The 26,933-nt window shown below is 36.0% G+C and overlaps 1 protein-coding gene across 2 annotated transcripts in view; it reads left to right on the top strand.

The window, feature by feature from the left end:
* Wnk3 (WNK lysine deficient protein kinase 3) overlaps positions 1 to 26,933 on the top strand; it is a 152,732-nt gene that overhangs the window by 9,614 nt on the left and 116,185 nt on the right. For both annotated transcript variants that reach the window (XM_071606048.1, XM_071606047.1), the window contains exons 2-4: positions 23,524 to 23,696; positions 25,306 to 25,526; positions 26,224 to 26,381. In XM_071606048.1, coding sequence (XP_071462149.1) covers positions 23,524 to 23,696; positions 25,306 to 25,526; positions 26,224 to 26,381 — 552 coding nt within the window. The remainder of the gene's footprint in view (positions 1 to 23,523; positions 23,697 to 25,305; positions 25,527 to 26,223; positions 26,382 to 26,933) is intronic.

Here is a 26,933-nt window from a genome sequence, read left to right as displayed (position 1 = left end):
GATGCCATATTCGTGACTGTTGTATTCTGCTACCTTTCCTATCCTCTATTATCCCCCCTCCCCTCCCCTCCCATCTTCTCTCTCTACCCCATCTACTACAATTCATTTCTCTCCTTGTTTTTTCCCCCATTCCCCTCACAACCTCTTATATGTAATTTTGTGTAACAATGAGGGTCTCCTTCCATTTCCATGCAATTTCCCTTTTCTCTCCCTTTCCCTCCCACCTCATGTCTCTGTTTAATGTTAATCTTTTCCTCCTGCTCTTCCTCCCTGCTCTGTTCTTAGTTACTCTCATTATATCAAAGAAGACATTTGGCATTTGTTTTTTAGGGATTGGCTAGCTTCACTTAGCATAATCTGCTCTAATGCCATCCATTTCCCTGCAAATTCCATGATTTTGTCATTTTTTAGTGCTGCGTAATACTCCATTGTATATAAATGCCACATTTTTTTTATCCATTCATCTATTGAAGGGCATCTGGGTTGGTTCCACAGTCTAGCTATTGTGAATTGTGCTGCTATGAACATCGATGTGGCAGTATCCCTGTAGTACGCTCTTTTAAGGTCTTCAGGGAATAGTCCGAGAAGGGCAATAGCTGGGTCAAGTGGTGGTTCCATTCCAAGATTTCCCAGGAATCTCCATACAGCTTTCCAAATTGGCCTCACCAATTTGCAGTCCCACCAGCAATGTATAAGAGTACCCTTTTCCCCACATCCTCGCCAGCACTTGTTGTTGTTTGACTTCATAATGGCTGCCAATCTTACTGGAGTGAGATGGTATCTTAGGGTGGTTTTGATTTGCATTTCTATGACAGCTAGAGATGGTGAGCATTTTTTCGTGTACTTGTTGATTGATTGTATGTCCTCCTCTGAGAAGTGTCTGTTCAGGTCTTTGGCCCATTTGTTGATTGGGTTATTTGTTTTCTTATTGTTTAATTTTTTGAGTTCTTTGTACACTCTGAATATTAGGGCTCTATCTGAAGTGTGAGGAGTAAAAATTTGTTCCCAGGATGTAGGCTCCCTATTTACCTCTCTTATTGTTTCTCTTGCTGAGAAAAAACTTTTTAGTTTGAGTAAGTCCCATTTGTTGATTCTTGTTATTAACTCTTGTGTTATGGGTGTCCTGTTAAGGAATTTGGAGCCCGACCCAACAATATGTAGATCGGAGCCAACTTTTTCTTCTATCAGGCACAGAGTCTCTGATTTGATATCAAGCTCTTCGATCCATTTTGAGTTAACTTTTGTGCATGACGAGAGAAAGGGATTCAGTTTCATTTTGTTGCATACGGATTTATAGTTTTCCCAGCACCATTTGTTGAAGATACTATCCTTCCTCCATTGCATGCTTTTAGCCCCTTTATCAAATATGAGAAAGTTGTAATTTTGTGGATTGGTCTCTGTGTCCTCTATTCTGTACCATTGGTCCACCCGCCTGTTTTGGTACCAGTACCATGCTGTTTTTGTTACTATTGGTCTACAATATAGTTCGAAATCTGGTATCGCTATACCGCCTGACTCACACTTCCTGCTTAGAATTGCTTTTGCTATTCTGGGTCTTTTGTTTTTCCATATGAATTTCATAATTGCTTTATCTATTTCTACAAGAAATGCCCTTGGGATTTTGATTGGCATTGCATTAAACCTATATAGAACTTTGGGTAATATCGCCATTTTGATGATGTTAGTTCTTCCTATCCATGAACAGGGTATATTTTTCCATCTTTTAAGGTCTTCTTCTATTTCTCTATTTAGGGTTCTGTAGTTTTCATTGTATAAATCTTTCACATCTTTTGTTAGGTTGATTCCCAAGTATTTTATTTTTTTTTGAGGATATTGTGAATGTGGTGGTTGTCCTCATTTCCATTTCAGAAGATTTGTCGCTGATATACAGAAATGCCTTTGATTTATGTGTGTTGATTTTATATCCTGCCACTTTGCTGAATTCATTTATTAACTCTAGTAGTTTCTTTGTAGACCCTTTTGGGTCTGTTAGATATAGTATCATATCATCTGCAAATAGTGATAATTTAAGTTCTTCTTTTCCTATTTTTATGCCTTTAATTTCTTTCATCTGTCTAATTGCTCTGGCCAGTGTTTCAAGAACTATATTGAATAGAAGTGGTGAGAGAGGGCATCCCTGTCTTGTTCCAGATTTTAGAGGGAATGCCTTCAGTTTTTCTCCATTCAGAATAATGCTAGCCTGAGGCTTAGCATATATAGCTTTTACGATGTTGAGGTAAGATCCTGTTATCCCTAGTTTTTCTAGTATTTTGAACATAAAGGGATGTTGTACTTTGTCGAATGCTTTTTCTGCATCTATCGAGATGATCATGTGGTTCTTATCTTTAAGTCTATTGATGTGGTGAATAACATTTATTGATTTCCATATATTGAACCAGCCTTGCATCCCAGGAATGAATCCTACTTGATCATGGTGCACAATTGAGGATTTTTGCATCTAAGTTCATTAGAGATATTGGTCTGTAGTTTTCTTTCTTTGAAGTGTCTTTGTCTGGTTTCGGGATCAGGGTGATGTTGGCCTCATAGAATGAATTTGGAAGATCTCCTTCTTTTTCTATTTCTTGAAATAACTTGAAAAGTATTGGTATTAATTCTTCTTTGACGGTTTTGTAAAACTCCGCTGTATATCCATCCGGTCCAGGACTTTTCTTGGTTGGTAGTCTTTTGATGGCTTCTTCTATTTCCTCCTTTGTTATTGGTCTGTTTAAATTGTGTGTATCTTCCTGACTCAATCTGGGCAAATCATAGGACTTAAGAAATTTATCAATATCTTCACTATCTTCTATTTTATTGGAATATAGGGTTTCAAAATAATTTCTAATTATCGTCTGTATTTCTGTAGTGTCCGTTGTGATATTGTCTTTTTCATCCCATATGCTGGTAATTTGAGTTCTCTCTCTACTTCTCTTCGTTAGCATGGCTAAGGGTCTGTCGATCTTATTTATTTTTTCGAAGAACCAACTTTTAGTTTTATCAATTTTTTCAATGTTTTTTTTTTTGTTTGTTTCAATTTCGTTGATTTCTGCTCTGATTTTAATTATTTCTTGCCTTCTACTACATTTGCTGTTGTTTTGCTCTTCCTTTTCTAGGGTTTTGAGATGAAGTGTGAGTTCATTTATTTGTTGGTTTTTTTCTTTTATTGAGGAATGAACTCCAGGCTATGAATTTCCCTCTTAAAACTGCTTTCATTGTGTCCCATAGATTCCGATATGTTGTGTCTGTATTTTCATTTATCTCTAAGAATTTTTTGATTTCCTCCTTTATGTCTTCTGTAACCCATTGATCATTCAGTAACATATTGTTCATTTTCCAGGTGATGCAGGATTTTTCCTTCCTTCTTTTATCATTGATTTCCAGTTTCATTCCATTATGATCAGATAAGATACATGGTATTATCTCCACACCTTTATATTTGCTAAGAGTTGCCCTATGGCATAATATATGTTCTGTCTTTGAGAAGGATCCTTGTGCTGCTGAGAAGAACGTGTATCCACTTGATGATGGTTGATATATTCTATATATGTCAGTTAAGTCTAGGTTATTAATTGTGTTATTGAGTTCTATAGTTTCTTTATTCAGTTTTTGTCTTGTGGATCTGTCCAATGGAGAGAGTGGTGTGTTGAAGTCACCAATAATTATCGTGTTGTGGTCTATTTGACTCTTGAACTTGAGGAGAGTTAGTTTTATGAACGTTGCAGCACCATTGTTTGGTGCATACATATTGATAATTGTTATGTCTTGTTGGTGGATGGTTCCTTTTAACAGTATATAGTGGCCTTCTTTATCCCTTTTGATTAACTTAGGTTTGAAGTTGATTTTATTCAATATGAGTATGGCCACTCCTGCTTGCTTCCGAGGACCATGTGAGTGGTATGATTTTTCCCAACCTTTCACCTTCAGCCTGTGTATGTCTTTTCCTATCAAGTCTCCTGAAGGCAGCATATTGTTGGATTTGTTTTTTTAATCCAGGTTACTAGCCTTTGTCCTTTGATTGGTGAATTTAAGCCATTAACGTTTAAGGTTACTATTAAGGTTACTATTGATATATTGTTTGTACTTCCAGTCATGCTTATTTATTTATTTATTTATTTTAATATGGCTCGTTTTTCCTTTTTGGTTATATTTTTTCTTCTTCCCTTTACTGATTTACCTCCCACTGTTAGTTTTGGGTGCTGTTTTCAATTCCTCTTCTTGTAGTGTTTTGCTCAAAATGCCTTGCAGTGCTGGTTTTCTGGCTGCGAATTCTTTTAACTTTTGTTTATCGTGAAATATTTTAATTTCATTGTCAAATCTGAAGCTTAATTTTGCTGGATACAGTATTCTTGGTTGGAATCTATTATTTTTCAGCGTTTGAAATACGTTGTTCCAGGATCTTCTTGCTTTCAATGTCTGTGATGAAAAATCAGCCGTTAACCTAATTGGTTTACCCCTGAATATAATCTGCCTTCTTTCTCTCGTAGCTTTTAATATTCTCTCCTTGTTTTGTATGTTGGATATCTTCATAATTATGTGTCTTGGAGTTGGTCTATTATGGTTTTGTATGTTTGGGGTCCTGTAGGCTTCCAGGATTTGGCAATCCATTCCATCTTTCATATCTGGCAAGTTTTCTAGGATTATTTCATTCAATAGATTGTTCATTCCTTTGGTTTGAACCTCTATACCTTCTTCTATCCCAATGACTTGTCAAGTTTGTTTTTTTTATAACATCCCATATCTCTTGGATAGATTGCTGGTGATTTCTTAGCATCCTTTCTGTGTTGACTATATTCTTTTCAAGTTGATACACTTTGTCTTCATTATCTGATGTTCTGATTTCTATTTGATCTAGTCTATTTGTAATATTCTCGTTTAAGTTTTTAATTTGGTTTATGGTTTCTCGCATTTCTAGGATTACTGTTTGATTTTTTTTAAATCTCTATCTCCTGGTATAGCTCGTTCTTTGCCATTTGAATTTGCCTATTTAATTCGTTTTCAAAGTATACTTTCATTGTTTGGACTTGCTGTCTAATGTCTTCTCTAAGATTCCGTTCCATCTGAGTTAGGTATGCCTTGAGTTCTTTCTGTCCATTTTTCTGAAGCCTCTAGGTTCTCCTGTGAATTTAAGTTGTCCTGCATTGTTTGTAATCCTTTTTTCCCTTGTTTTTTCATGGTGCTCACGTTGCTTTCCCACTCTGTTTGAGTGCTGTGTTTCTGTTTTCTTCTTTAAATTTCTTTTGGTTTTTATAGTTCCAATATTTCTCCTTTGTGTTGGGAGACAATGTTTAGAGATGTTGGATTTAATTGTGATTAAAGGTAAATTCATTAGTTTCGTTAATGCCCTACAGAATTTGATGGCATGTATAGAATTGAGGTTTGAACTTCGGATTTTATGTTGAGGTCGGGCGCTTTGATGGTATGGAGGTTAGTATATGTTAGCTTCTTTGGGGGGTTGCTCCAATGCAGGTGGATATTAACAAGAGAATAGACAGGAGTACTTGGGGGTTGTTAAGGGCTTAGGCGGACTATGGACCGATTCGTAGTATTCATCTATTTGCATTTAGTAAGTTGTACGTAATCTGGGTGGTCATGCTTAAGAGGAAAGATGGGGAAAATGTAAGGAAGCAAACCAAGAAAGAGAGAGGGAGAGAGGAAAGAAAGAGAAAAGAATAGAAAAGAAAAGGAAATGATAATAAAAAATAATAATAAAATGCAGTAAAATAAAAATTACATTTAAAAAATAATAGTATAATTGTAGAAAAGAAAAAAATTAAAATTAAAAAATTAAAAAAAATTAAAAGAAAAAAGGGACACTGTTAGGTTTCTATTTTCTTCGCTTCCAGTAGGTGGTGCTGTGCCTTCCCGGGCAAGATTTTGCCCTCCGGCTGTAGGAAACAATCCGTGTGAGGCCACTCCCTCCTCCCCCCCATTGGTGTCTCTCAAAACCTGTTAGCTTAGGTTTATTCCTGGTTTCTAGTCCCCTGGCTTCTCCTGTCAGCCAGGACTTTCCCAGTGTGATACCTCTCGGCAGTTCAAACTGCACTCTGTGCCTGCAGTTTCCTGGACGTGGAGCGCGGCTTTTGGGAACCGGCACATTACTGTTTTGATTCCCTCCGCTAGTCCCTCCTCCTAGAGCTGGCGAAACAGGTTTAGTTCTCACTGCTGGTGGGAGGGAGGAGTTGGGGGTCAGGTGCCTTTACCTTTCCCCCACGCCTCTACTCACTCTCACTCTGTTAATCACGTCCCCGGAAAGCCGGGGAGAGATTTTATGTGATTTCCCCGCTGTATGGGGGATGGTCAAGATGTCACAGACCTGTTCTATCGCTGAATGAGCTGTGATCAGTAGAAAACTGGCGATGGTGACGTCAGCTCTCCAAGATGGTGGCCGCTGGCTTCCTCGGTGGTCTGACCGGTGTGGAGAACAGAACTGGACCACTTCCTTCCCCGTCTCAAACCCAGAATGCAGCACTGAGCACAGTGAGGGCACAGCTGGCAGGATCCCGCAGAATCAGCAGCGCCGTTTCTATGCATTGCTAGCTCACCCGTTTCTAGGGAGGCCTTTTCCCGGTTCGTGTCGCAGTCTCTAGCAGTGGGGCGAGCCGCTGAATAAGCAGCTTGAATCTGCGTGGGGACAAATCTCTCGCGGTTGAGCCCCAGTAACTGATTCTCGGGCGATGGAAATCCTTCCTCTAGGTTTCGGTGCACCCCAATTTTGCTGGAAATTCCTAACAAGATAGCTTTTTGCCATTCTAACTCGTCATTCACCCGCGCAATGACGCGGTACACGGGGGTGATGCACTCCATTCACCGCCATCTTCCCTCCCATCCTCAATTTGAATTTGTCTTACCTTTTCTCATGATTAGATTTAGCCTGTGAATTTTTGGCAAGGATACCACAGAAGTGGTAAATACTTCGTGCAATATAGTAGAAGTTACTTGTTATTAATATGCATTATTGGCAATAATAGATTTAATCAGTTGAAAGTGTTTTCGGCCAGAGTTTTTCTACTTTAAAATTATTATTTTACCCTTTGTAAATTAGTAAATATCTTGGGGTAGATACTTTGAGACTATGAAAATATATTATTTATCCTCAGATATTGATATGCTTTGGTATATCTTACCTATAATATCTGTAACGGTAGTGTTCTAATTGTATTTTTGTATTTCCCACATTTTTCTGCATTTATTAATTGAATTACCTCTTAGGTTTTTTGGGGTGTGTGTGTGTGTGTGTGTGTGTGTGTTGCTGAGGATCAAACACAGGACCTCATGCATGTGAGAAAATGTTGTACTAGTGAGTTATACCCCAGGCTTTACCTCTTACTTTTATGTGGTCTTTCCCCAGTACGTCTGAAGTTTCTGAAAACAACAGAGGAATTTGTGGTTCAGGTGCTTTAGTATATTTAGCAATAATGGATACTATGTATTTTTCATTTATCATAATTAACATTTTTTTTGGTACCAGGGATTGAACCAAGGGATGCTTAACCACTGAGTCACCATCCCAGTTCTCTTTTACTTTTTTATTTTGAGACAGGGTCTAAGTTGCTTAGGACCTCACTAAGTTGCTGAGGCTGTCTTTGAACTTGCAGTTCTCCTATCTTTGCCTACTGAGCCACTAAGATTATAGGTGTTAGCCTCCATGACTGGCTTATCATAATTAACATTGAGCATTTATAGGGGTATTTAATTTGAATATCTTATTTAATCTTGGCGATAGTTATATGAGGTAAGGATTATTAATTTTCAGGTGGTGCAATTGAAGTGTAGATACATTAAATAACTTGCACAAAGAAGTCAGATAAAGATTTGTATTTTATCATTTATATATACAAAAAATTATTTTTGATTGGTTATGGTGGTGAATGCCTATAATCCCAGTGACACAAGAGACTGAATCAGGAGGATCCCAAGTTTGTAAGCAATGCCTTCAGCAACTTAGTGAGACCCTGTCTCAAACTAAAAAGGACTGGGGATATAGCTCAATGGTAAAGGGCACCTGGGCTCAATCATTTTTTGAAATGGGGCCCTGCTGTGTTGCCAAGGCTACGCTTCAATTCATGGGTTCAAGTAATCCTCTTGCCTCAGCCTCTCACATTGCTGGGACTACAAGCATGTGCCACTGTGTCTGTATTATAAAAATTTGCATAGATCACTTAAGAATTTTCTTCTTACTAGTTATTTGAACATATCATTTTTTTAAATGGTACTCAGCATGGAATACATGGCTTCCTGCATGCTAGGCAAGTTTTCTTTTGAGACTGGGTCTGAGTGTGTTACCTAGGCTGGACTTCAATTTCTGGACTTAAGTGATCCTCTGACCTCAGCCTCTTGAGTGTCAGGGCATATACTACCATGTTCATCTTCTCAGCACTTTGTTATGTTTTGAACTATTGTGAAACAAATGAGTTCAGCATACTGGGCTTTGAGTGTTGCCTGTATCAGTTCAGTTTCTTGGGCAAGCCAAGTAACTTAACATTCTGGAGCCTTAGCTTTTTACTTTACTTTTAAAAAACACAATAACCTTTTTGGATGTACAAAAAGTAATAAATTACAAGAATGGTAATTGTGTATCTGTTGTTCAGCTTAAAAAGCAAAACTTTGACAACTAGAGACAATGCTTGTAAAGCGTGTGACACATGAGTGCTTAGTAAGTGGTAGTAATAAAATACCAAACAGTCTCAAGTTCTTCAAGAATATTCATTGATAGTGCTTTGTAATAGAAGCACCATTTTGAAGCTTTTGTAGCAGTATTCATCCTTACTGAACAAGGTTTTTCTTCTTTCTCTTTTTTAAATTTAAATTTAAATTTATCTTTTTGCAGTACTGGGGATTGAACCCAGGGACACTTTACACTGTTAACCCATTTTATTTTATTTTGAGACATTGTCTCAAAAAGTTCCCTGGAATAGCCTTGGAATTTGTGATCTTTCTCCCTCAGCCTTGTGAGTTGCTGGGATCATAGGTGTGCACCACCATGACAGCAAGCAAGTTGTTTTATAATACAGCTTTTATATCATAGTTGTTGATGCCTTCTTTCTTTAACATTTGTAGAAATAGATCCATGCAGCCTCTGACCTGGTTATGTAGATCATTTTTGGTGTTTGCATTAAGAGACATAGCTGATAAGACCATAGTTTACCTTTTGGAAATGAAATGTTTCTTATCTTGAGTAAATACATATGCTGGTTAGTCATGTTGGAATTGTGCCATGACTCAGGAAAGGTTTTGTTTGCATTTTTACTATTCCATTTACTAAGCTAATATTCATGAAAGGACTCTTTTTAAAAAGTGGTGTGGAGTAGCAGAAATTTATTTGATAATTTGTACTTGACTTCTATTTATCAGTCATATAAATTAATACTTATAACATTAAAAATTTGGATGCTTTTTTGTAATTTTTCACTGACATAGCAAGATTTAGAGATTGTTTTCTTTATTTTTCCCACTTTTTTATTGGTGAATTATAGTTGTATAAAATGGTAGGATTTGTTGTTACATATTTATACATGCATACAATATAATTTGGCCAACATCATTCCCCAGTGTTTCTCCTTTCTCTCTCTCCTCTTCCCTACTCCTAGCCTCTTTCTTGCATTCTATTGATCTCCCTTTGATTTTCATGAGATCCCTCTCTACCTTTCTTTTTAGGGATCATTTTCATATACTAGAATTTTCATGGCTTCTTTATCAACTCCAAAAGCTATCACTTCTCTCTAGTTTGACTTTTGTGGCTCATCTTTCCCTTCTTGTGGAAGAATTCTTCTCACTGATTATATGTGGAAGTTAGTCTATAAAATAGTATCATACGTAAAATGTGTGTGTGGGTGTGTGTGGGTGTGTGTGTGTGTGTGTGTGTGTGTGATTAAAGGAGGATTACAGGATTACAACAGTAGCAGAAAGTTCTACTTTGGATGATTTTGGTGCTCCTTTGAGTTTTACTACTTTTCATTTTGCTGAATTCACAGTTTTTTTTTTTTTTTTTTTTTTTTTCAGTGCTGGGGATTGAACTCAGGGCCTTGCATATGCTGGGCAAGTGCGAGTGTTTTTTTGTTTTTTTTTTAAGTACTGAGTATTGAATCCAGGAGTGCTTAACCACTGAGCCATATCCCCAGTCCTTTTTATATTTTATTTAGAGACAGGGTCTTGCTGAGTTGCTTAGGACCCTGCTAAGTTGCTGAGGCTGTCTTGAATTCCTGATCCATGTGCCTCAGCCTCCTGAGCTGCTGGGATTATAGGCGTGTCCTCCCACTCCTGGCCCCAGAAGCGGAGTTTTAAAAGTCTTGGCACTAGCTTTTTAGTGGACCTTACCCCTAGCAATATGTCTAGATATAGTTGTAGTAATTTTGTAAAGTTGTTTACTCTTAATGCTGACTACTTTTGATCTGTACGATCAAAGGATGAAGTGGGGTAGTTTGACACATGAAAGACTTGGTATTGTACCAATTTAATAATCAGAAGGCATCAAATTTTATTCTTTATTCTTCAGAGTAGATCTGCTGATCTATGAGTGGATGAATGACCTCTAGCTAATTATAGGGGTATTTAGGACTTATTAGTCATCTTAGTGAGACAGAAAAGCATAAATGCTTTACTGGTTTCCAGGTGTCTTCTAACTTTAGCATTCCTTGGGTTTGTTCTTTGAGCTCCTTAACTTTTTTTGAATATTTTTATTATGTGTATATAATAAAACTTATCACTTTAACCATATTTTAATTTTTTATTGGTTCTTTTTAGTTATATATAACATTCCGATTCGTTTTGACCTAATTTTAAAAGCATGGAAAATAATTTTTTAATTGTTTTTTTTAAAGAGAGAGAGAGAGAATTTTAATATTTATTTTTTAGTTTTCAGCAGACACAACATCTTTGTATGTGGTGCTGAGGATCGAACCCGGACCGCACGCATGCCAGGCGAGCACGCTACCGCTTGAGCCACATCCCCAGCCTAAGGAATATAATTTTTTAATTCAGTCTTCAGTACTTCCCCTTTTCCTCCCCTCCTCCCTTCCTTTCTTCCCTTCCTTCTACTCTGCTGATCTTCCTACTATCTACTTACAGTTTTTTTTTAAATCAGCATCTTGTGGATACACATGATGGTGAAATACACTGTGGTATTCATATACGTACATAGGAAAGTTAAGTCAGATTCATTCTATTGTCTTTCTCTCTCACATCCTTCTTCCCTTTCGTTCATTTCCCTTTGTCTACTCCACCGATTTTTCTTCTATTTTTTTTGACCTTCACCCCTTATTGTGGATTAGCTTCCCTATATCAGAGGAAACATTCAACATTTGTTTTTTGGGGACTGGCTTTTTTTCACTTAGTATGATAGTCTCCGGGTCCATCCATTTACTTGCAAATATAATAATTCATTTTTTATGGCCGAGTAATACTCCATTGTGTATTTATACCACAATTTCTTTCTCCATTCATCTGTTGAAAGGCATCTAGATTGGTTCCCTAGCTTAGCTATTGTGTATTAAGCTGCTATAAACATTGATGTGGCTCTGTCACTGTAGCATGCTGATTTTAAATCTTTTGGATATAAACTGAGAAGGGCTGTATCAAATGGTGGTCCTGTTCCTAGTTTTGAGGAATCTCCATACTGCTTTCCAGAGTAGTTGCACTAATTTGCAGTCTTACTAATAATGCACAAGTGTACCTTTTTCCTTACATCTTCACCAACATTTATGGTCATTTGTATTCTTTTTTTAAAATATTTTTTTAGTTGTAGATGGACACAATATCTTCATTTTATTTATTTATTTGTTTATGTGGTGCTGAGGATTGAACCCAGTGCCTCATGCATTTCAGGCAAGCGCTCAACCACTGGGCTACAACCCCAGCCTTCATTTGTATTTTTAATAATTGCCATTCCGACTAGAGAGATGAAATCTCAAGGTAGTTTTAATTTGCGTTTCTCTAATTGCTAGAGATGTTGAACATTTTTTCATGTATTTGTTTAATATTTGTATTTTTTCCTTTTGAGAAGTGTCTGTTTAGTTCTTCTGCCCATTTATTGATTTTTTTGCTGTTTTTTTTTTTTTTTTTTGAGTTCTTTGTACATCCTGGCTATTAATACCCTATCTGAGGGGCAGGTGGCAAAGACTTTCTCCTATCCTGTAGGCTCTTTCTTCACACTCTTAATTGATTTCTTTCCTGTGAGGAAGCTTTTTAATTTGATGCCATCCCACTTATTGATATTTGATTTTACTTCTTGTGCTTTAGGACTCTTGTTAAGGGGTCAGTTTCTGTGCTGACATGTTGGAGTGTCCGGCCTACATTTTCTTCTGGCAGTTGAAGTGTTTCTGGTCTAATTCTTAGGTCTTCATTCCACTTTGAGTTGACTTTTGGGGTACTGGGGATTGAACTCAGGGGCACTTGACCACTGAGCCACATCCCCAGCCCTATTTTGTATTTTATTTAGAGACAGGGTCTCACTGAGTTGTTTAGCACCTCACTTTTGCTGATGCTGGCTTTGAACTCGTGATCCTCCTGCCTCAGCCTTCTGAGAAACTGGGATTATAGGCATGCACCACTGCACCCAGCTTGAGTTTACTTTTATGCAGGATGAGCGATAGGGGTTAAATTTCATTCTATTACATATGGATTTCCAGTTTTCCCAGCACCATTTGTTAAAAAGGCTATCTTTCTCCAATGTATGTTTTTGGCACATTTGTCTAGTATCAGATAACTGTATTTATGTGGGTTTGTCTCCATGCCTTCTATTTCATTAGTCTTCATCCCTGTTTTGGTGCCAATACCGTGCTGTTTTTGTTACTATAGCTCTGAAATGTAATCTAAGGTCTGGTATTGTGATGCCTCTGGTATCACTTTTCTCACTAAGGATTGTTTTGGTTATTCTGGGCCTTTTATTTTTCCAAATGAATTTCATGATTGCTTTTTGTATTTCAATGAAGAATGTTATTGGGATTTTGATAGGAGGAAGTACATTAAATATAGCACTTTTGGTAGTATAGCTATATTGACAATATTAATTCTGCCTATTCAAGAACATAGGAGTTCTTTCCATCCTCAAAGGTTCTTTTCAATTTCTTTATTTAGTGTTCTATAGTTTCATTGTAGAGGACTTTTACCTTTTACAGTAACTCCTCATTCCTCACCCTACCTCCTTGTAACTAACATTCTCCTTTCTTTCTCTATGAATTTGTCTCTTCTAGGTATTTTACAGATGTGGAATCAACAATGGTAGTTATTTGTGTCCATGCTATTTCACTTAGCATGATGTTTTCAGTATTCCTCCTTATTGTAGCACATAGCAGAAATATATTTCCTTTTTAAGGTTGAACAGTATTCTTTTGTATGTCTATACTACATTTTCTTTATCCATATCTGTTGATGGGCATTTGAGTTTTTCTACCTTTTGGCTATTATGAATAATGCTAGTGTGAACATACTGTACAACTATCTATATGAGTCCTAGGTTTCAGTTCTTTTGAGTTATATACCTAGAAGTAGAATTGCTGGAGATATGGTAATTTTGTGACATTATTTTAAAGAGGTGCCATACTACTTTCCATAGTGGTTGCACCAGTTTCCAATTTCTCTCCACCATTGCCAACTTGTGTTATTTATTTTATTAGTTTATTAATAGTCATCCTAATAAGTGTGAAGCAGTATCTCATGGTTTTGAATGGACATTTCCCTAATGACTAGGGATTTTGAACATCTTATCTCCAGGTTCTGGAGCCTATAATTTCTGATCAATATCAGGAAAAGAGGCAAACAATTAGTAAAAAGAAAAATAGAATATGCTCTTAATAGAAAAGAAACAAAGTTAAAAAATTAGAACATAAAATAAGATAAAGGGGGTAAAATTAAGTATAAAAATTTGCTATATCAAATGTGGACTTGTTGCATTTGCTTATTAAAAAAAACTCAAGACTGCCAGGTGTGGTAGTGCACTCTTGTAATTCCAGTGACTCACCTGTAATTCCAGTGCTTCAGGGGGCTCAGCAGATTAGTGAGAACCTGTCTCAAAAATTAAAAAGGGCCAGGTGCAGTGGCATACACCTGTAATCCCAGCAGCTTGGGAGGCTGAGGCAGGAGGATCATGAGTTCAAAGCCAGCCTCAGCAAATTAACCAGTTCCTAAGCAACTTAGTGAGACCTTGTCGTTAAATAAAATATTAACAGGGCTGGGAATGTGGCTCAGTGGTTGAGCCTGCCCCTGAGTTTAATCCCTGGTACCAAAAATAAATTTAAAAATAAATAAATAAGGTCTGGGGATGTAAATCAGTGGTAAAGTACCCCTGGGTTCAATCTCCAGTATCAAAAAAATAAAATGAAACATAAAACTCAGAACTGTGAGAGGTTAAAAGACAAAAAAACCCACAGGTGTTGTTCACTGAAAACATTCTTAGAGAAACGTTAAGATAAATGGTGATGTTAATGTTTGTCAAAGGAGGAGGAAGGTATGGCTAAAACATTAGACATGAGCTGGATGTGGAGATACAACTCTGTAATCCCAGCTACATGGGAGCATCACAAGTTTGAGGCCAGCTAGGGCAATTTAGCAAGACCCTGTCTCAAAATTAAAAAAAAAAAAAAAAAAAAAAAAACACTGGGGATGTAGCTCAGTGGTTCAACACTTGCCTAGCATGTGTGAGGGCCTGGATTCAATCACCAGTACTCAAAACAAAACATTAGACATGAGATTATGAAATTATACTTCATTGTTTAAGAAGATGTATCAGGCTGCGTGTGGTGGTGCATGCCTGTGATCCCAGCAACTTATGAAGCTGAGGCGGGAGAATCACAGTTTCAAAGCCAGTCTCAGCAACTTAGCAAGGCCCTAAGCAATTTAGTGAGACCCTGCCTCAACATAAATACAAAAGGTCTAGGTATGTGGCTTAGTGGTTAAGCATCCCTGGGTTCAATCCCTGCCCCCCCCAATTATATATATATATATATATATATATATATATATATATATATATATATATATATATTTATACACACGCATTTATATATGTATATCAGAAATATATAGACATCAAAAATACTTCAGCTAATAATGTCAACCAAGAATATCTAGTTCTAGTATATTTTTTGTGGGGGAGTACTGGGGATTGAATTTAGGGACATTTTACCACTGAGTTACATCCCCAGACTGTTCTGTGTTTTATTTATGAGGGAGGGTGTCACTAAGTCACTGAGGGCCTTGCTAAGTTTCTGAGGCTGGCCTTGAATTTGTGATCCTTCTGCCTCAGCTTCTCAAGTCCCTTGGATTATTGGCATGTTCCATTGCACCTTGCTTCACCTGGTAGATATTTTCAAAGGATAAACACAATTAAAATAACAAATTTCAGTTGTACTTCTTTCAGAATAGTACACAAAAGTAAATAAATATAGAACAATTAAAAAATCCACATACTCCATTTGATGGATGTATAGAACTTTATATCCTTCAAACAGGAAAATATACATTTTTATGTCTGTAATTCGCTAAAAAAATTCATTATATATGTGGCCCAAAGAAATCCTTGAGTTAAATATTTTATATTCTACATTACTCTGTAAAATTAGAAATAATAATGAAATAAATAACCAAAAGACTTAACTAATTGGAGAGTAAAATCATCACTATGTAAATTTTTAATCAAGGAGCAAATCAAAATTGAAATTATAGACTTGAAATCAATGAAAAAGAGAAGACATTACAATAAAACCTGGGGGCCATTGTAAGAGTTGCTCCTGGAAGAAAAATTACAGCCTAAACTCTTCACTATTAACGAACAATAAATAAATTTAGTGCTTTAATATACTAGAAGAATAACAGCAAAAGAGAGGAATAGGATCAAATAAAAATAAAAAGGAAGAGAGAATTATCAAACTGAAATTAATTTAAAAATATAAATATAAAAATAGTAGGATCATTAGGTTAAACTATTTTTGGTTATCTGGGAAATGATTAATGAGCCTTGTGAAGAAACCCAGGAGGGATTGGGGATGTAGCTCAGTAGTAGAGTGATTGCTTAGCATGTGTGAGACTCAGGGTTCAATTCCTAGTACTGAAAAAAAATCAGTTCTATATCAGGAAACCAATCAACAAACCATATGATCATATCAGTAGGTGCTGAAAAAATATTTGATAAAATTCAGCAGCCAGTCCTAATTAAAAAATAAAAGTAAGGTAGGAATATAAGGAAATTACTTCATTTTTAAACTATTTGTGAAACAAAACCAAAACTCAATAAATAGTCTAAGCTATGAGATGATAAAGCTGTTTTTTTATGAAAATCCAGTGTAAGGCAGTAATGATTGTTATCACACTTTGAAAAAAAATGTTGTGGCTGTTTTAGCAAAATCAATAAGATAAGAAAATAGAACAGTACAAATATGGGAAAGAGATAACTTTATCTCTTCCTGCTGATTGTAGAATGTATTCCTGGAAAATGTGAGTCTCTGCTGCAGGGTGGCAAAGTGGAGGCCTAAATCTTCCTTTATGTACTGTCTTGTCCAGAGCAATAATTGCCTCAAGACAGCAGTACAAGAGTCAAATCAGAGTCCTGCACCCATGTGATACCAGAAGCAGATAAAGATATTACATTATAAGAAAACTATAGACTAATATTCCTCATAAATATAGATGAAAATATTCAATGTAACATTGAACATTGATTATTGAATATTGAATAATCATATTGAATCCAGCAATATGTAAAAAAGGACATGACGATTACATATGGTTTCCCCAGAAATTCAAGTATTCTTTAACATTTGAAAGTCAATTCAATTTGTATATTAACAGACTGAAAAAAAAGAAAAACACATGATCATTTCAATAGATGCAGAAAAAAAGCATTTGATGAAATTCAGTATTCATTTATGATAGAACCTCTCAGCAAAATTGCAATAAAGGGAAACCTTAACCTGATAAAGCGCATCTACAAAACACTATAGTAATTAAGACATTTATGGTATTGGCAAAGAGATAGACACCTAGGTCAGTGCAACATCACAGAGTTCAGAAATAGACCTAAACAAATGTGATTGATGATTTGAAAAAAAATGTGCTGTGGCAATTCAATATAGAAAGGATGGTCTTTTCAACAAAAGGTGGTAGAACAATTGGACATGCATATTCCAAAAAATGAACCTAAATCTAAATTTCATATTTTTTTTGGTACTGAGGATTGAACCCAGGGTACTGAGCCATATCCTCAGCCCTTTTTTATAGTTTGAAACAGAGTCTCATTGAGTTGCTAAATGCCTCACTAAATTGCTGAGGCTGGCTTTGAACTCATGATCCTTCTGCCTCAGCCTCCTGAGCTGCTGGGATTACAGGCATGCACCACTGTGCTGGCTAAATCTCATATCTTATACAAAAATTTATTCAAAATGAATCATAGGCCTAAAAGTAAACTGTAAAACTTCAAGAAGAAAACATGAGAAAACCTTTGTGACCTTTGGTTAGTCAAAGTTCTTGAATATATTAACAAAACTATGATCCACAAAAGAAAAAAAATAGCAACTTGACTTCATCAAAATTAATATTTTTAACTCTGTGAAAGACACTATTTATAGAATGAAAAGACAATCCACAGTTAGCAGAGGATATTTTGAACCCAATATTTTGAAATTGAATGACAAAAGCCTTGTATGTAGAATAAAGAACTCTCAATACTCAACAACAAAATCAGACAACCCAATTAACAAATGAATTAAAGATGTGAATAGACATTTCACCAAAGAAGATATTTGTATGACCCAATATCATTCATCATTAATGAAAATTGAAACCATAATCAAATACTTCCAATACACCTGTTGGAATAGCTAAACACCAATCCTTGTACCACCTGCTGATGAGGATGGTGCATGCAGATGAACTTTCACATATTGACCTTATGTATTGCTGGTGGGAATACAAATGGCAGAAACACTTTGACACATTGTTATTTCTTGTAAAGTTAAATGTACTTACCAGGTCTGTGCATATATCTTAATAGTAAAGTGCTCAATAGGATGTGTGAGTTCCTGCGTTCAATCCTCAGTATTGCAAAATAAATTAACCAGATAAACAAACAGAAAAACAAAAAGCAAAAACATACTGACTATGCAACCCATCAATCTCACTTGAGGTATTTATCCAAGCAAACCTGTATTCATATGAAAACCTCTATGGGTTTATTTAAAGTAGCTTTATTTGTAATTGTCCTAAACTGGAAACCACCCAAATGCCCTTCATCTGGGGAATGGAGAAACAGACTGTGGTACATTCACAGATGTTTCCAACATTCAGCAATTAAAAGCAATATCTACTGGTACTTACAACAGTATGCATCAATTAAAATACATTATAAAAATAAAAGAAGTCAGATCAAAGAGTATATATATACTGTCTTTTTACATTTATAAGATTTCTGGAAGGAGCTGGGGTTGTGGCTCAGCGGTAGAGCTCTTGCCTCGCATGTGTGAGGCCCTGGGTTCGATCCTCAGCACCACATAAAAATAAATAAATAAATAAAGGTATTGTTTCCAACTACAACTAAAAAATAAATATTAAATAATTAAATTATTAAATATTATTATTAAATATTAAATATTAAAAGATATTTCTGGAAAAGGCAGAAAGGGGGATAACAAATAGGTAAGTGATTTCCAGAGTATGAGTAAAGAGATGGCTTAACTGTAAATGGACAACACAGGGGAATTTTTTAAGGGTGATGGAACTGCTTTGTATTTTGATTGTGACAGTGTACATGATCATGCATTTGCTTAAACTCATGGAACTGTCTATCAAAAAAGTCAGTTTTACTGAAGGTAAATTTTAAAATCATTAAATATGTGACTCAGGAAGAAAAGCCAAGAGAGTTAACACCCCCCTCCCCCCCCAAAAAAAAGAAGTCTTATTGAAGTTCTAATCAAATGGGAAAATGTATACTATGTTCTTCAATAGCATTTATTTTTACTTTAATTTTTGAAACAGGGTCTCACTGTGTTGTCCAGGCTAACCTCTAATGTGTTTTTTTTTTGTGTGTGTGGTGTGTGGGGGGGGTGTGGTGCTGGGGATTGAACCCAGAGGGCCTTGTGCATGTGAGGCAAGCACTGTACCTACTGAGCTATATCTCCACCCCAGTGGTTTTGTGTATGTATGTGTGTGTGTGTGTGTGTGTGTGTGTATTGTGGGTTGAACCCAGGAGGGCTTAACCACTGAGCCACATCCCCAGCCCTTTTTATTTTTTATTTTGAGATAGGGTCTCACTAAGTTGCTTAGGGTCTTGCTAAATTGCTGAGGCAGGCTTTGAAATTGTAATCTTCCAGCCTCAGCCTCCCAGTTAGAATTACAGGTTTGTGCCACTGCACGTGGCCAGCATTGCTTTTTTTGCTCAGGATTGCTTTGGCTATTCTGGGTCTATGTTCTTCTGTATGAATTTTAGGATTGTTTTTTTCTAGTTCTATGAAAAGTATCATTGGCACTTTGGTGGAAATCGTATTGAATAACTTTGATAATATGGTCATTTTCACAATACTAATTCTGCCTGTCCATGAACATTGGAGATCTTTCATCTTCTGGTGTCTTCTTTGATTTCTTTCTTTAGTGGTCTATAATTTTCATTAGAGATGTCTTTTAACTCCTTGGTTAGGTTTATTGCTATGTTTTTTCCCTTTTGGTTTTGAGTTTTGAGCCCAGGAGTGCTTTGCCACTGAAGCTACATCCCCAGGCCCCGCCCCTTTCAATTGAGACAGATCTCCCTGAGTTTCCAAGGTCAGCCTGGAACTTGTGATCCTCCTCCTTAGCCTCCCAGGTTGCTAGGATTACAGGTATGCATCACTACACCTGGCTTCTAGATATCTTTTTTTGAAACTATTGTGAATGGAATTGTTTTCCTGCTTTCTTTTTCAGTGGATTCATTATTGGTGTGTAGAAAAGCTATTGATTTTTTTTTTTTTTTTTTGTGGTCTAGGGATTGAACCCAGGGCCTTGTGTGTGCAAGGCAAGCACTCTACCAACTTAACCCCTAGTCCCTAGCTATTGATTTTTGTATGTTGATTTTGTATTCTGCTTCTTTTCTTAATTTTTCAAAATCGGCTCTAAAAGTCTTTGGTAGAACCAGTAGGATATTCTAAGTATAGGAACTTATCATCTGCAAATAGGGATAATTTGATTTCTTCCTTTCCTATTTCTATCTCTTTTTATTTCTTTCTCGTATCTAATGGCTCAGGTTAAGATTTCAACTACTATTTGAATAGGAGTGGTAAGAGTGGATGTCCTCATCGTGCTTCTGAGTTTGGAGGAAATGCTTTCAGTTTTTTCACATTCAGTATGATATTGGCTTTGGATTTGTCATATATATCCTTTATGATATTGATGTGAGTTCCTTCTATCCCTAGTTTTTCCAGGGTTTTTATCATGAAAGGATACTGCATTGTCCTTGGTTCTATTTATGTGGTGTATAACATTTATTAACTTGCATATATTGAACCAGCCTTGCATCCCTGGGATGAAACCAATCATGGTGTCTGATGATCATGTATCATTGAATTCAATTTGCTAATAATTTTCAGTCTATGTTCAATGATACTGGTCTGTAGTTTTCTTGAAGTGTGCTTTTTCAGTTTTGGTATCAGGGTGATATAGGCATTGTTTGGGGTTTGGAAGCATTCCTTCCCTTTCACTTACATGGAGTAACTTGATGAGTATTGGTATTTGTTCTACTTTAAAGAAATGGTAAAATTCAGCTGTAAATCCATCTGGTTTTGTGTTTTTCTACATCAGAAGACTTTATTACAGTTTCAGTTTTCATAGTTATTGATCTGTTTAGGTTTTCTATATCCTCTTGGTTTAATTTCGATAGATTATAGGTGTCTAGAAATCTGTCCATTTTTCCTAAATTTTCCAATTTATTGAAATATAAATTTTCAAAATAGTCCCTAATAATTCTGTGGATTACTGTTGTGTCTGTGTGATATCCCCATTTTGTCTCTAATTTTATTAATTTGGTTTTCTGTCTTTCTTTGTGTTAGTTTGGCTAGGGTTTTATCAATCTTGTTTTTTCAGAGAACCAATTCTTTGTTTCATTGATCCTTTGTATTGTTGTTAATTTCTAGTTCTGTTAATTTCAGTTCTAATCTTTATTATTTCTTTTTTTCTTCTAGTTTAAGATTCATTTGGTCCTGTTTCCCAGGACCTTAAGATGCAGCACTAGATGGTTTGTTTGAAATATTTTATTTTTCTTTGCAGTGTTGAGCTTGAACCTAGGGACACTCTACCACTGATCTATAGCCCTAGCCCTTTTTATTTTTTATTTGTTCTAATTTGTTATACATGACAGTAGAATGAATTTTGACACATTGTACAAAAATGGAGCACAAAGTCTCATTCCTCTGACTGTACCTGTTTTTTTTTTTTTTTTAATCTTGTTCTTAACTAAGTTGCTAAGGCTGGCTTGGAACTTGGAATCTTCCTGCTCAACCTTTTGAATTGCAGATGTTACAAATGTGTATCACCAAGCCTGGCTGGATTTTTAAATGTAGGCACTCAAGTGTAAAACTTCCTTCTTAGAACTGCTTTCACTGTTATGTTAGAGCTTCTGATATGTTGTGCTTCCATCTTCATTTGATTCTAAGAATGTTTAAAATTCTTAATTACAAAACCTCTTTAATGGAGAGGTTTTCCAGTTCATGTTTATGGAGTTGCCATTTCCTAGACTGTCTTGAATTTTATTAAAGTATATTTCTATCAAGGTATGGATTTTTATCTTAAAATTTTTGTTTGAATCCTTCTCACATTTTCATTACTGCTCTGGATTTATTTATATATTTCCTTTGTCATTTTGTGGGTTTTAGGAAGGGAGGGAAAATAATTTAATATGTTGTCTACCATCTTGAAATGGAAATTATACATTATACCTAAATGTTAAATAGATACACTTGAATTTATTTCTCTAAAAACATCAAAACTTAAAAATTGTTCTGTCACTCCCTTCTCTACTGCTCCCCTTTGAAAAAGACAAAAATTGTTTTTATTGTTTCTTCTCTATTAATTAGCTTTTAATGAAGTAATCTGGAATTTTAATTCCAGGTTGTTCCTTTTGCATTGTGTTACTTCAATTTTAATTAATGCTTAGAAAACTTATTCAGTTTTACCAATTACTTTAGTCATTACTACTTAGGCTTAACTCTAAACTCTAAATTTTGGAAATTTCTGACTTTATTGTAAGCCAGCTTATCTGTTTTTCCCCTGAGATGAGGTTTCACCTTGTTGCCCAGACTGGTCTCAAACTCGTGGACTCATGTGATCTTTCTGCCTCAGAGGACTATAGACATGAACCACCACACTTGGCTGGCTGCAGTTTTTTCCCTTCCCCTTGTACTGGGGGATTAAATTCATAGGTACTCTACCACTGAGCTAAATCACTAGCCCTTTTTATTTTTTTATTTTGTGTCAGAATCTCACTGAGTTACTCAGACTGGCCTCAAACTTGGAATCCTCCTACCTCAGCCTCCCAAGTTGCTAGCATTATAGGCATGTGCCACCGCTCTGGCCCTGGCCATGCTTTTATTGAAGCATGTTTAAATAATATTTTCAGAAATGGTATAAGGGATGGTTTATTTCAGTGTTCCTGCTGTCTAGAAATGTAGGGTTTTTTTCCCCTTTTAAACTTGATTGATAACTTGTCTGAGTTTAGAAATTTAGGATCACAGTTCTTCCTCAGAATTCTATAAAGGTTTTTCCTTTAATTTATATCATTTAATGAAATAGATTAGAGGTTGAGTGCCTATTTGAAGTTTTTTCATTGGTTGGTAACCTGATACTTTGGAAACCTAGAATATTTTGTTAATTCAGAAATTAAGCCAGAGTAAATGTTTAGGTGTCTGACATTTTGATTATTCTCACCCTGATATTATAGAGCTTTTAGATATGAAAACTCAGGGATTTCTTGGGGGTGGGATTCTTCTATTCTTTTTTTATTACATTTTTGCATTCAGTTTCAGATACTGCTTTTCAAGATACTGAGTGTGTGTGTGTGTGTGTGTGTGTGTGTGTGTTTGCTGGGAATCAAGCCCAGGGTCTTAATACATGCTAGTTAAACACTTTATCTCTGAGCTACATCCCCAGTCCATAAGGTATTGATGTATTTTGTAGGCGGGTTTATAATGTAGTTACAAAATGTAATAACTGCTGCATTGCCTGTGGAAAGAGTCAAAGTAACTATTCAGAAAGAACTGACTGGTGAAGATACATTCATACACATGTACGAACAATAAAGCACTCAATTTGAGTGGTGTTAGAAATATGCATAAAGCGAGGCATGGGCTCATGCCTGTAATCCCAGTGGCTTGGGAGGCTGAGACAGGAGGATCAAAAGTTCACAGCCAGCCTCAGCACCTTGGCAAGGCCCTGAGCAACTTGGCAAGAACCTGTCTCAAATCAAAATACAAAAAGTGTTAGGGATGTAGTTCAGTGGTTAACTGCTCCTGGGTTCAAACCCTGGTATCCCCCCCAATTTTTTTCTATGGCTTTAATTTGGAACTTGTTCTTCTATTTCAGGACCGGAAGTTAACCAAAGCTGAGCAGCAGCGGTTTAAGGAAGAAGCAGAGATGCTAAAAGGTCTCCAGCACCCCAATATAGTTCGATTTTATGATTCCTGGGAATCTATATTAAAAGGAAAGAAATGTATTGTATTAGTAACTGAACTAATGACATCAGGAACCTTAAAGACGTAAGTTGACATTGATAGTGACAATGGAGTTCTGTTTGAAAATAATTTCAGGGGTCATAACAGTTATTTTTATACTATTGATTAAAATTTTTCTTAAAATGTGATTTCTGGTAAGTAAAAAAATCAGGATGTTCCTAGGAAAGCTGGGAATGGAACCACCATTTGACCCAGCTATTGCCCTTCTTGGACTATTCCCTGAAGACCTTAAAAGAGCGTACTACAGGGATACTGCCACATCGATGTTCATAGCAGCACAATTCACAATAGCTAGACTGTGGAACCAACCCAGATGCCCTTCAATAGATGAATGGATAAAAAAAATGTGGCATTTATACACAATGGAGTATGACGCAGCACTAAAAAATGACAAAATCATGGAATTTGGAGGGAAATGGATGGCATTAGAGCAGATTATGCTAAGTGAAGCTAGCCAATCCCTTAAAAAACAAATGCCAAATGTCTTCTTTGATATAATGAGAGTAACTAAGAACAGAGCAGGGAGGAAGAGCAGGAGGAAAAGATTAACATTAAACAGAGACATGAGGTGGGAGGGAAAGGGAGAGAAAAGGGAAATTGCATGGAAATGGAAGGAGACCCGCATTGTTACACAAAATTACATATAAGAGGTTGTGAGGGGAATGGGGGAAAAAACAAGGAGAGAAATGAATTGTAGTAGATGGGGTAGAGAGAGAAGATGGGAGGGGAGGGGAGGGGGGATAATAGAGGATAGGAAAGGTAGCAGAATACAACAGTCACGAATATGGCATCATGTAAAAATGTGGATGTGTAACCGATGTGATTCTGCAATCTGTAATTGGGGTAAAAATGGGAGTTAATAACCCACTTGAATCTAATGTATGAAATATGATATGTCAAGAGCTTTGTAATGTTTTGAACAACCAATAAAAAAAATCAGGATGTTAATGAAGTATATTAGAAAGTATGCATTACTCATAAATTAATATTTGTGGGATATCATAGAAGTTTAGCATTGGAAATTGTTATAGAAAAAATATAATTCCATTTTGTAAAGGAAAATGATTGACAGCTTAGCCATATTCACAAGTATAGTGAGTAATACTATGTAATTGTAGTCTTAACTTTCTAATAATAATTTTTGTTTTGTAGTATAATCAGTTATACATAATTAAATGTTAGGTTTACTTTTAGTTTACTTTCTTAAATTTTTGTACTAAAATTTTATGTAATCAAACCTGCTGGTGAGTCTATATTAAATAGTTGTTAGGAAGAAGAGATGGACAATCCTTTTAAAATTGTGCTTCCATTCTAAAAAGGCCACTCTCTCATGCTTCTTATTTTGAAGTATAAATGCTACACTTGGTAGGATATCTTTTTTTGGGAGAGTCAGACTATTTTATTGAGGGGCAGGGAGGGGTTGAGCATTGCAGTCACTTGAAAGTCAGTTTTCTTACATAAGAATGAGTTCTTACATTAAATTTTTTTTATAATATTGGACAACACAAAACAACACAGGGATGGCAATCATAATGCATAAATGATCATCTTGCTTATGTAATGTCCCCTAATAGTGTTTTTACAGTAAGCTGTGTCTATTTCTTTACATGTGGTCTTCTATTTCTTCATATAGGTACTTAAAACGATTTAAAGTCATGAAACCAAAGGTCTTAAGAAGCTGGTGCAGACAAATTTTAAAAGGGTTGCAGTTCTTGCACACTAGGACTCCTCCTATTATTCACCGGGATCTGAAGTGTGACAACATTTTTATCACGGGACCCACTGGGTCTGTGAAGATTGGTGATCTGGGACTGGCCACCTTAATGCGTACATCATTTGCTAAGAGTGTCATTGGTGAGTAACATTTTTACAGTTTACTAGTCGGGATAGGGAGCTTTCTCAATTGTATAGTTCTATTCCAGGAATGAGTTAACTATGGGCCGGCCATAGGCCAAATTTGGCCCACTGCCTGTTTTTGTAAATCAAATTTTATTGGAACATAGCCATACCTGCTAATATATGGACTCTCTATGGGTGCTTTTGCACTGCAGAGTTGAATAATTATGTGACAGAGACCATGTAAACTGCAGAGTCCAATATATTTACTATCTGGTCCTTCACAGAAAAATGTACTAACTCTGGCCTACACTGTAAATGTGCTTTGAAATATCTATTTTATATATATATATATAAACTTATTTTAGAAATGTCTTTGTGTATTTCTTTTGTAGCATTTATTTAGGATTATTGAAAGTTTCTGAGGACTTATGAAAGTTTATTAAGTGAATCCAGAAAATTTTGAACTAAAAAGAATAGAAATAAAAACAAATTTTATTAACCATAACCTAATCTTAAGCATTAAAAATTTTAATTTATCAGTATGGAAAGTTAAGGAAATTCTGTAGGTGCTTTGTTTATATAATACAAATTTTATGCTTTTAGATTTGCTTTTTGAGAGCAGAAATTAACATGGATAATCTTTAAGGAAATGGGTACCTTGGTGGATACAGTTTCTCTTTAATCAAAATATGGCTATGGTGTTATTTTGTAGGAACACCTGAGTTTATGGCTCCAGAAATGTATGAAGAGCACTATGATGAATCCGTAGATGTCTATGCTTTTGGAATGTGTATGCTGGAAATGGCTACTTCCGAGTACCCTTATTCTGAGTGCCAGAATGCAGCTCAAATATACCGTAAAGTTACCAGTGTAGGTATAACTTTATTCTTTTTACTTTACAAATTCCCATATTTCATGTTGAAGTTGGTAAAATTGACTTAGTCAAGCCTAATTTTGGGACTACAGTTGTTGCTCAGTGGTCAAGCACTTGCCTAGCATGCATGAGTCCTGGTTGTAATCTCAAGCTGTGTGTGTGTGGGAAACATTTAATTTTGGTTTAGTTTTATATAACAGTGTTACATTAACAATTGTGCTGTGTTTTGGTTTAGATGTGATGTCCCCCAAAAGCTCATGTGTGAGACAATGCAAGAAGGTTTGGAGGAGAAATGATTGGGTTATATCCTTAACCTAATCAGTGAATTAATCCCTGGAGGCAGGTAGGGTGTGACTGGAGGAAGTGGTTCATTGAGGGTGTGGCTATGGGGTAGATATTTTGTATCTGGAGAGTGGACTCTCTGCTTTCTGATGGACCTGTGAGCCACTTCCCTCTGCCACACTCTTTTTTAAAAATGTTTTTCAGTTGTAGATGGACACAATACCTTCATATTATTGTTTTTTTATGTAATGCCGAAGATCAAACCC

Source organism: Marmota flaviventris, chromosome X (assembly GCF_047511675.1).
Source record: "Marmota flaviventris isolate mMarFla1 chromosome X, mMarFla1.hap1, whole genome shotgun sequence".
Lineage (NCBI taxonomy): Eukaryota > Metazoa > Chordata > Mammalia > Rodentia > Sciuridae > Marmota > Marmota flaviventris.
This window is presented reverse-complemented; position numbering and strand designations above follow the sequence as displayed.